Here is a 12203-nt window from a genome sequence, read left to right on the forward strand (position 1 = left end):
CTAACTGTTGTGGGGGATCAAGTTTTAATTTCGTGGGACCACCACAGAAATAAAAGTTGATGCCCCCAGACCGGATTCGAACCGGCACCACTGCAGTCACGAGGGAGTCGCTCAAGTACAAAGGGCCCAGGCAGGCATTCCTATTAACGACAATATAAGCCTAAGCTCCATGGGAGTGACCTTTTTGGCTTTACTTTTGCTTGGTTTGTGGAAAAGTAGGATTATACCACCCACTCCCTCAATGAATTATTACGAATAAATCCAAAAATTGTAAATCTGAAAACTGTTTTTAATATTTTGAATGAGGTGAAGATGAAAATGTTTGAAAAAAGGCCAAACAGTAACAAAGGTTTAGAATGAATAAGAATAAAATTGTAATTGCTAAGTTTTTATTACATTACAGTTTTATATTAAAAAATGTGGGCTTAATGTGTTTTAAAAGGTTTTTTCTTAATCTTTTTCACTGGTACGAATTTTAATAATATTCAGGTTCTTTATGAATTTATATCCTAATGGCATTAAATTAAATAAAGGTTACGGGACTTTCTTTAGTATTATAAATGCTCCCATTAATTACCTAAACAAAATGCTTTTAAAAGATAATTGCAGTCATTTAAGCATATTATATAGTAATAAGTATTACAATTATCATAATAATTGTTACTATTAATTACTTCATTCATAACTATAATTATTCTTTATTAGTACGAAGTATAATCATACTTACATAACGGTAAGGAGAATCATCGACTGATGCAATTTCTTTACTTTTCCCGCTAAGATCCAAGCCTACAAACGGCTTCGGCTGAAAATAATCATTGTTATCAATTTTATTGTTAACAGGAAAAAAAGGATATCTTTTTTTTTTTTTTAATAGCAATAACAAACTTGTAATAATAAAACAGGCCTTCATCAGGGCTGAAAACAAAAAATGAGATAACTATAAAATAGTGAATAGTGAAAACTAACTTAACCACAAGAAATTAAGAAGATAACAAATGATACTAAAAGAAAAGAAAATATAATATTAAAAAAGTAAAATTTATATAAAAAGATAACAAATATTAATTATAAGACCGTTGACTGATCGTGTGTAATATATAAAGGGAAGATGGTCCAGGTGCGGTGAGCAGAACTGTAATAGTAATTAAACAATTTTTTTATTTACATGGCCCATAATAAATTGTTTTAATACTACTAGAATTCTTTTAAACGCACATGAATATCTTCCTTTAACAAAAATATTAATTATATTTTCTTATTTTCCTGTTATTTTTAATGTTTGTTACCTTTTGGTCAATTTTTTTCTTTTTCAATATAATATTTTATCTTCTTTAAGTGTCATTTATTATTTTTCCTCTAGTATCATCTGTTTTCTTCTTAATTTCTTGTAGTTACATTTCTTTTTTACTATTTTGTAGTGGTTATCCCTTTTTTTTTTTTTTTTTTTTTTTTTTTTTAAGCCCTGAACTTTAGGCTGAAACCTCGGTGCAAATAAAATAAGTTACATTATCCCCACTATCTACCAGACGAGTTGGTACCCACTCACTTTAGATGGAACTTTCACCTAAGTGAGTAAGTCTATGTCTTTTTTAAATATTTCTTTATTTTTTTTCCCACTCTCCATATCTTTTCTCCCTAGTTCCTTAATCACTTTTCCGGACATTCTATATTTATTATAGCTTATTACTTTTTTTTACTTATCTATATTATTGTGTATCTTTTATCCATTGTAAATGGAAACATATATTCCGTTTTGTTTTTTTGCCCAGTGTATTTTATATATATTGTAATATCCTCTTTTATGAGCAAATCGTTATTTTTTATAAATGACTGATTTTTAGTATAATATCCTCTTTTATGAGTAAATAGTTATTTTTTATATATAAATGATTGTTAGTTGGTTTTATGTGATTTATCATTGAAACATGTTTATTTGTAGTATTAAACCTAAAAACAAACTAACCAATTTTCATTGTCTATGATAAATATGTTATTCAAAATAAAGCCAAGAGTCCTGCAAAAAGTTCGTTGAATCGCGGCCATGTTGGAGCAGATTCAAATATTTTAAAAAACTTTATTTTAACTTGCCATCATAATTGAAATTACAATACATTTAAGAAAAAATAGAAGTTAAGAATAAATATTAAAGAAAATTATTTACAAAGGAAATCATAGGAAAAAACTCAAAACCTTAGTGCTACAATTGATGTTAAGAACTAACAACGAGTGAAGGGGAAGGAAGAAAAGTTGGTTTTGGACATTCGTTGCTTAGGTGCGGACAGGGAATGATGTTTCGTGGATGAGAAGGTCCTCATCATCTCTTGTCCAGCTCAAGGGTGGACATCTTGAAAACGGAGACATTGGAGAGTCACCCACGAAGAAAAAAGGATTCTTTGTTTGGATCGCCAAACAACACACTTTGGTGGATTGTGAGTAAAAACTTTAAGAGGACCAATGTTTTGTATTGTTAGTGTTTGTTTGCTGAAAGATTGTTTACAGCAAGTGTTGGTTTGTTGAATAAGAAGACAAAGAAAATCATCAAAAGAAGATTCTATGAAATTGGTTAGTTTTGTTATACCTAAAATTGAATACATTTGCAAAAGATATCTTAATTAAGTTTAAGTGTTATTAGTAGTTGAGTGTCTGTTTCTAATTGCCTAGAAGCCCATCCTGAGATTAAGAGTCTAATTTATATTATAAAATTTAAATAAAATTCTCCTATCTGTTAAATATTAAAGCTTTTCATTTGAACGCAAGCTATCTATTACATATGAGAATTAAGTTGAAACTATCAATAATTCCTTCTATTTAGTTTTATTAATTTTTAATATTACATAATATCCTTTTCTTTCATACATTTTATTGTTTTGATTTAAATTGTTTTTTATTATTTTAGACATTATTTGCACTTCTTACGATGTTTATTTCCTTATTGACTTGAACACCGTCTGTTTTATAAAAAAAATTTTATCATTTACTTTGTATAATGCTTACCTCTACAATATTTTATTTTTTATCTTTTATTAGTATCGGTCATCTACTATCTACTTAATTTATTAGTATATATATTTCAAAGTTTTTTTTATTTATATTTTTATATTTCTCTGAATTAAGGTTGTTATCACGTTTTGTTTTTTCAGCACTGATGAAGGCCTGAAATTCAGGTTGAAATGTCGGCACAAATAAATAAGTTTTGTTTATTTGGATATCTTTGCTGACCACACCGTCTTCTCCTCTCATCAATTAACATCTAATTAAATAATAATATATATACAATTTCATACGGTCAACTATCTTCTTTTAATATTTTTATTCATTATTACTCCACTGATCGCACCCTCTTCTCCCAACTAACTTCTGACGAAATAACTTAAATCTAAAATAATCTTCATAAACTATAAAAAAAAATAGTGTAAGAAAAATAAAAAAATAAGTAAACTTACAAGAATTGATGATGACTTAGATGTTTTGGAGCCATGCATATTGGGCATGTCTAAGGAAATGGTCTTCTTCCTCCCCCTGTTAGTAGTCCCTGGTATCTTTGGGCCAACGATCGAAGAGGTGTACTTGATGATTTCCGTGTCAGGAGGCAACCTAACACCCATAATACTATCACTGCAAACAGGATGTTATTAAATTAGAATGAGGAGGAAAAGTATATAAACAAAACAAACCCTCTCCTTAAGGCCTAGGTCTTACTGTAAAAACAAGCAGAAGCATACACAATTAAAAAGTATATTACAAATGCAGAGCCCCTTAAATAAAAATATAAAGGCCAAAAATTTATTTTTAAACATTTAATATTAGGCAATGATATGAAACAAAAGTATTCCTTCAGTATTTCAATTCCTTTCACAAATTTTTATTTGATTTGAAAAACTAATTTTTCATTCATAATAAAAATTTCCAATAGTAACTTCACACTATTCGAAATAACATTTCTTTCTTTTTTGACAGAAAGCAATGCAGCCTATAATGCAGCCTATAAGGTCTATTATGTGCCATCCACATTACAACATTGTCGCATCAGGATCATCACAACATTATAAATCTTAAGATGTGTAAATTCAGAATCAAAATATGCTTGGGGTCATTGATGCGATCACGCCAAACAGTGCAAACCTCAACTCTGCAAATTGGTCACACCAGCATATAATGTGGTACACCATCTCATCCTCGACAATGCAGAATCTGCAAAGAGATGATTCCGTAAGCTTGAGTTTAAAAATACGTTTATTAAGTCTACAGTGACCATTATAGATCCCTGTGATTTTCCTAAGTGAGCTCCTATCCAACTAAAGTAATATTTCACTTTGGCTCCTACAGGGTTCGTCCAGAAAAAGCTCAGTGTGTAGCTGTCTTTTATTTATCCAGTAACGCTTGGCTTTTATACCGTAAGACGCCTTTATATTACTTTTTGTACACCTTAGGCTATGTATTTTTTTTCGACTCCCAGTTTAAATATTCAATTCCCCTTTTAACTTATCTTTGTAAGGTCCAAATATTCAATAGTATAGTGTATTCTATAATATAGTACTTTATTTTCTAAAACTTTAAACTGTTATTCCTCCTTTAATGTAAGAAGCCACGACCACATTTTGTATTCATAGAGAAGAGTAGGAAGGATAATAGTTTTATTGACCTCTAATATTAATTGAGAAAATTTCAGAAAAAGAACCTTGACTTATATTCAAGCATGACAAATACCAATGATGTATGTGCTTGTACTTTGAAATCCTCATCAATTCTAAAATCTCAAAGATGCTAGGAATAGATATACATCATTCTTGATGATTGAGATAAACTCAATAATATATAATACACTTTAAATAGAAGAATAAGGGGCTCTGAAGAAGTTAAACTCTTATTAACAAATAATGGTTTACCTCGAACTAGTCGTTGGCGGCTGACTACTAACTGGAACCGAACTGGTTGGAGGAGTTGAGGATGACGAAGAAGACTTGGAGTGGCTAGATTTACCCCCTGAAACTAAAAATATTAAAACAAAATCTTACAAATTAAGTTATTTATATTATAAAATAGAAGATATTATAAATTAACATTGCATTAACATAATACAATCAACTAAAACGTTAATTTAAAACCAATGAAAATCCATTAAATCAAATCGTGGATTGATTACTACAGCTAAGTAACTATATGCAGCTTAAATGAAAATTTATGGGAAAATATAAAAATTCCCCCGCTTGAATTGATCAACATCAATACTACAAAGAAGAGCGAAATGTTTATTACTAATGAATAGTTCTTTTTTTAATTTGTGTGACCACTCAGACTATCTCCCTACAATTAATTACTTACGGCCAAGGATCTGCCAAAACATCATTTTGGAAGATCGTTGATTGACAGTGAGTAATATATGAAAGGAAGATAGTCCAGGTGCAGTAAAAACAAATTCAAATAGTAATTAAATTTCTACTATTTGAGTTTTTCTTTTTTATATTGTACCAAGACCATCTTCCTTTTATACAGAACATTATTTTGTACTTAATAGAGCAAAAAATACTTTATTTAATTTTTTTAAGAATATAAATATTTACAAAATTACTGTATTGGAACTTACGGTGTGGTGGCGTTGCAATCATAGGATAAGGAGGAATGATGTTGGAGGCAAGACCTGCAAATTGCAGACTAGCCAGGTAATCCTGGGCAGCGATCTGGGAGGCCATATTCCACCAGGCTGGGTTGATACCGAGGTTGGCAGCCTGGCTGGCCGCCACCGACAGGGTAGTACCATACGGGTTGGAGGGGTAGGCTCCTCCGGCGCCTCGACCCATTAGTCCGCTGTAAGCACCGGGGTATCCTCCGAAAAGGGCTAAAAAACAAGTATAATTATTATTTACAATGCTACAATATGTAGAAATATCCAGATATTTGTTGACAATTATAATATGCGAATGAATGAAATATGTTTATTAATAGAAAAAATGAATCAATTCAAACAATTAAAAACACATAAACAAAAGGAAAAAAATCCATCTGTCGAAATCTGAAACAAAATGATTATATCGAACTTGTGACTACTGTGGTATCGCATTAATCCCACCTCACCTGTTATCCAACTGAGCTCTTTCCAGTGTAGCCCTTAGTACATAGTTGCTAAGAGCTCTTCAATTAGAGTGTTTTAATAGACTGAGTAATTGTTTAGGAGAGCAGATCCGTTGCCCAAAATATTTTATTATAATTTTGTTATACTTGTGACAGTTACCAAGAAGTGAAAGGTATCTTCCTTTTAACGAAGAAGATGGTCTGGGTTGCGGTCAAAAAAGAACAAAAATAGTTAGCAACTATTTATTTTCCGATGTTTTGCCCCACTTTGTAGAGCTTCATCAGGGCTGTTTAAGTTGATATCTTTAGAGACTTTGGTCAAATTTTTTGACTGCAACCCACCCACTTCTTCGTTATTTGAAATTATAAGGTGAATTATTTATAGATATAGTATCTTCCTTTTCATTGGAGTAACAGACTGGGCAATCATCGGATACTATCATGCATCCACGCTTTTACGCTTAAATTGAGTAATTCTGCTTTATGCGGGAAAATCAACAGCATCAACACCAAATCAAAAATATCACTTAAATACGGCGAATCTGTTTCTACAGCATGTAAGCCTACTTACAAAGAAAAAACAGATCAAAGACATTTTTCAAGATTACTTTGTTCCTCAGATTCCTTTATGCTCTGTCTAACTGTGGTCAATCTTCCGTGCAGATCGGCTACATTTGAAATATCAAGATTAACTCCTTAACATTCCTCAAATTCCTGCCACTTCTGATACTAATAGAGATAATTATAATATAATTCAACAGAATAATTAAGTCCACATTTACAATAAGAAAGTAATCAACATTGTTTTATATTAAGTATTATCAGCAATATTGATAATTTTTTACATTTAAAAAAAATTCTCTGCTTATATTCAAAAGGCATAGAGGAATACTGTGGCTTTGATTTATGTTGCTAAATGAAAAATTATCAAAATAACTTGTAAAAAACAATTTAACAAAAATTTTGGTTGGCTTCACATTACGTATACAACAGTTATTGAAACCTATAAATAAATATAAATTGAACTTTAAATAAATGAAAGAATATACTAACGATTTGCACCTCCAGCATTACTACCGTCAGGTCGTGGCCAGTATGATGCTGTAAAGAAAAAATAAATATGTGTCAATGTTGGAACAAAATGAAATATACTTACAAAATAATTGATTTATTATTAAAAAGAAAAAAAAAAAGGTAAATTATTTTTTATACATTATTTTACCATCTAACTTTCAATATTAAAAAAAAAAAAATGTATCCTCCCAACTGGCATTCAGCTAAAAAATTAACACTAAGTATTTATTAATTTACTTATATCACTTTGGGAATACTGCAACCCACCCACCCTCTTCAACATTTATAATTTAACATTATTTTGGACATTTATAAATTTTAAGAATAATTTAATTAAATATGTATGTTTTTTTTTTGTAAGGAGGTGGTGAATGTTGTGTTCAAAAGACAAAACGAACACAAAATAGTTTTAACGATTTATTAATGGCCTATGTTTTGACCCACACTGTAGGTTTTCATGAGGGCTGTTGTGATCGGTAAAGGTTTGCATTAATAAACAAAAAAAAAAAATAGAAAACATTGAATGTTCAATTCTACGATTGAAAAAATTCAATTTCTTTTTGTACCAGTATACACCTCCAACAATCACAACAGCCATATTAAAGACTAACGGTGCGGGTTGAAAAGTTGACCATTAATAAATATATAAACCATTTTTTTTTGTTTTCTTGACAACAACCCAAACCATCTCCTAATTGAAATGTGATCAGTCATCTATAAATAATAAATATGAGGAGATGGTGGGAGAGCGATCAGCAAAGATACACAAACAAACAAAACTTATTTACTTTGCCGACATTTGGACATGAATTTCAGGCTTTCATTAGAGTTGAAAAACAAATCGAAATAAAGACATTAATTCAGAAAAACATAGAAAGAACTAAACATAAAAATGTTTCTCTGAATTAAGATTATCTCGTTTTGTTTTTCAGCCCTGACAAAGGACTGAAATTCAGGTCAAAATGTCGGCACAAATAAATAAGTTTTGTTTATTTGTTATCTTTGCTGACCACACCCAGTCTTCTCCTCTTATCAATCAACAGTTAACAATTAACATCTAATTAAATAATAATATATGGTTTTTACTTCCAAAGAGGCTGGCTGCATCCAATAGATTTGGTGTAGGTCTGTCTTTTTCTCTATCTGCACTGGCTGGGGCATTCTCCTTCTCCATATCACACCCACCACCTGTAAAAATTAATAAATATTTTAACTTAAACAAAATATATACAAATTATATATATAAAAGCATATACATACTTTCTTAAATGTATAATTCATTTAAAGTTATATTAAACAGAAGACAAACTTAAGGATCAGGTATTTTCGGTCAAAATTTAGGATTTTGTCGAATATTTTCATATTTAGTCCTCAATTGAGAAGCAAGGAAGGAAAGCCATTGTAACATTGGCATAATAACATAAGTGAGTGTTTATCCAAATTAATTTTGACTTTAATTTGTATGTTAATATATTTACTTACTAATACAAACAATAACCATATTTAATTATTGCTACTAACAGTAAACGGTTACTGTTAGCAGCAATAAGTAAATACGGATTTACTTACTGTTACTGACAGTAACCGTATTTACTAACTGTTACTTTATTTACTTACTGTTGCTAACAGTAACTGCATTTAGTTACTGTTATGCACATAATACTTAATGAACATTTCATAGCAGATTACATCTAAAATTTGTTGATATTAATTATTGACGTTTATATATTTTATTATAGATTTATTTAGCCAGGTCATCAAGAATAAAAACAGTTGTTAGGAAAATAAATAAAATGCATAGAATGATGTATTTTCCCTCTATTATATAAAAAGGTTTTAGCAATCATTGTGTAATATTTTATTTTATATATGATCACCGTGTAATATTTGACTTTATATATTAGGTAAAATAATAAAAAAGGGTCATAAAATATTGAGTTTTCATTTTATTGAGTTGTTTCATTTCATTGAGTTATAATTTGTAAAATGAGAGTTGGTCGAATGTTATTCTTATAAAAAAATTATTAATCCTATAAAATTTTAAAAAAAAATCTGAGCCATTGGAACCGGGGTGCAGGACTTTGTAAGGAAGTACTGTTACCTGACCAACAGTTGTGCAAGGAGGTAATTTGGTCAGAATCATGCTTGTACCTAATTAAGGGTACCCATTTAAATGAGGCTGGGTGGGCCGGGGGTCCTGAACCCACAGGCCTGACACATGGCTACAGTGAAACAGAAAATAATTATCTGCCACAGCCAGATATTAACCCAAGTCCTTGGAGTTAGTAGCACAATGTCTACCACTGAAATACACATTTCCACATCCTTGTACATATAAACTATAATTTAAGAGTTACACATAATAATTACAAATACAAATAATTAATCTTATTCATGTCAAACACTACTCCAAACCCATTATTCTTGTTTAATTCATTTAAGTTTCAGTAAACTTAGTTATTTTATTAAGTATATTTAATGTGTATGAAATATTATATTTTACATATTATGCAATTTTTGTTTGAGACAGATTTGTTTAATAGTTATAAAAAAAAAATCCATTTGGTCTTTTTTTTATTATTTTAACATTCCAACGTCACAATGAGTAGAATTTAGAAACTTGTAGGTTGTTAGGTGCAGAACACAAAAAATCTTCACTATGAGTCATTTACTGTCACAATCCATCATTGATAATCTAAAGATTAATAATTACCCAACTTAAGTTAAAACATATGCAGTGTTACATTAATTTGTCTCAGGAAACTGAATTATTTTGGGAATGATGTTAGATTTATCGATATTGAAAAATTTTTATGAAAAAAAAACCTTTAAAAGAGAGTAAAATGAGCATGAATTAAAGTGAAAATGATATTGAAGATCAATACTCCTTAAAGAGTTAAGTCTAAAATCATAAACCTTTATAAATATCAGGATTGGGGTATTAAAGAAACAGAACCATATTCTCATGCTCTCATAGATAAATGAGGTAGTAAAATATGGTATCTAACATTTGTTGTGTATTGACTGATTCCATAGATTTTTAAATAATATTTAGTAACTTCAAATTTTTATTAAAATAATATTGTTACTGAGTTATGTCAAGTAACTTAAATAGAAATATACAGATTACAAAGTACAAGCATTAATTATTTTTGTTTCATGATGTGCCTGACTATTACACACTTATAGGAGTTAAAAAATGAAAGTCAGCAGTGTAAAAGTCAATAAAATTGTAGCAAGTACAAATGATAAGACTTATGATATTGATTTGTAATATATTATGAAACAGAACCCAAGTTGAAGATAACACAATGTAACTATATAAACATTTTAACACTGCAAAAGTATTGATTCTTTCAGTTCCCATGTTTTACAACCGAATGCTTTAAAGTTTTTTTTAAGGGCATGAAAACCCTTCATTTGTCAATATATAGAATCAGAAAACCTTAATCAAAGTCTCTCTTAAGAACAAAAACATTCAAAATGAACTTATCACTCCCCTTTCTCTTTGGAATAACTACATAACTTTCCCCACTAACATCCATACCCTGACTCCTGCATTCTTATACTGGTTCTAATCTTGATTCATAATCAATTTCGATTCTCTGAAGGCTGGAAAATAAAAGCAGTCCAGGGACAAAGTATAATTTAACCTCAACTCTTATCAAATTATTTCCTGTTCAGCATATTATTTGTATTTTATAATATAAAGATGCTAATTTCGAAATATGTATTACAAAAATCTACATGAAAGAAAACATAGCAATAAACACGAACCAATGTTTATGTTTAATGGAACTTAAACTATAGCGCGCCAATTTAGTGATTATCGGCGCCAGTGGTAATCTTAAATCGATTCGTTACAAAATAATCGATAGTACAGAGATATTAACTATCATGCATAAAATATTTGAGATAAATAAAATAAAAATGAATAAATAGCTGAAGTTGCCAATAGAATTTTTAAGTATAGGTATCCAAAGAGAAAAAAAATTGATAAAATTTCAACTTTTAAAAACATGAATTGATATATGATTATTAAGTATAAGAAATTCACGCCCAATAAATGAAAGCGAAAGTGAGTTAGTAACAATGTTAATAAAGTAACCTAATTCCTGATAAGTGAAGCTTATCTACACGTTTGCAATTTGCCGCAAATACAAAACTTGTAGAAATTTTTGGCAAATAAAGGAAGCGAAAAGGTAAGTATCCATATACAGGTTTCTTTCTTACTTTTATCAGTTCTACATTCAATTTTCATTAAACAAGGGAAAAAATATAAACATACGCTAATTGTAAGTAAACGTAAATATCAACAAAGTAGGTTGTAAATGGAACAACTTCATAGAAGTAGTACTACTCAATCTACAAATTCGACCTTCATTCTAGAATTTGTATGAGAAACATTTTAATTTAATTACCTTGACATATATTGTTTTCATCAATGCATATTAGTGCAATGATAAACAAAAAATAATCTAATAAATTAAATTGACAAGATTTGAAATAATGTATATATTTACACCGAATCAATAGAATTTTAAAATATACAATCTTTAACAAGAGTTTATTATTGAATCCGAAGGTTGAGGTAATCGTTTAATTAATTAAAACGTATAGAGCATAAACATTTGTCAGTTTGTACACGTGTGGATGTACCACGAGCGCCATTTGATTTGTGCTCACCTTGAAAAAGACACTCGACGAGTCGGCCACATATTCAAATCAACTTGTACTAATCAAGCCAAATAACTCATCCACACGCTTGCATATGCGCGAATTTGCCATTTTTTGGCAAACGTATATAGGCTCCTTTACCCTTACTGATTGTCGAATGGAATATAATGGGGAGGATAAGCTGCTAGGAAAAGTAAAGCAAAAAAGGGCCTTATGGATACCGTGTACGTAGCAAAGTAGTAGGAACCAATCACCTTCCGTCTTTTGTCTGAGTTTAAATAACAATCTTTACTACATGGCGAATATATGAATGTTCTTTGCAGATAATAAGATAAATGGGGAAAATTCCTATTTACCTCAACATAAACCTGGACACCAAG

The 12203-nt window shown here is 29.8% G+C and overlaps 1 protein-coding gene across 1 annotated transcript in view; it reads right to left on the reverse strand.

The window, feature by feature from the left end:
* LOC106680678 (bromodomain adjacent to zinc finger domain protein 2B) overlaps positions 1–12203 on the reverse strand; it is a gene marked incomplete in the record, with an annotated part of 314015 nt that overhangs the window by 58619 nt on the left and 243193 nt on the right. Inside the window, 6 exon segments of the mRNA XM_067052413.1 lie at positions 728–805; positions 3447–3618; positions 4890–4992; positions 5588–5839; positions 7126–7173; positions 8233–8334. Of these exon segments, the coding sequence (XP_066908514.1) occupies positions 728–805; positions 3447–3618; positions 4890–4992; positions 5588–5839; positions 7126–7173; positions 8233–8320 (741 nt within the window).

The sequence above is a fragment of the Halyomorpha halys genome, unplaced genomic scaffold, assembly GCF_000696795.3.
Source record: "Halyomorpha halys isolate HHAL.00 unplaced genomic scaffold, Hhal_1.1 Scaffold277.1, whole genome shotgun sequence".
NCBI lineage: Eukaryota > Metazoa > Arthropoda > Insecta > Hemiptera > Pentatomidae > Halyomorpha > Halyomorpha halys.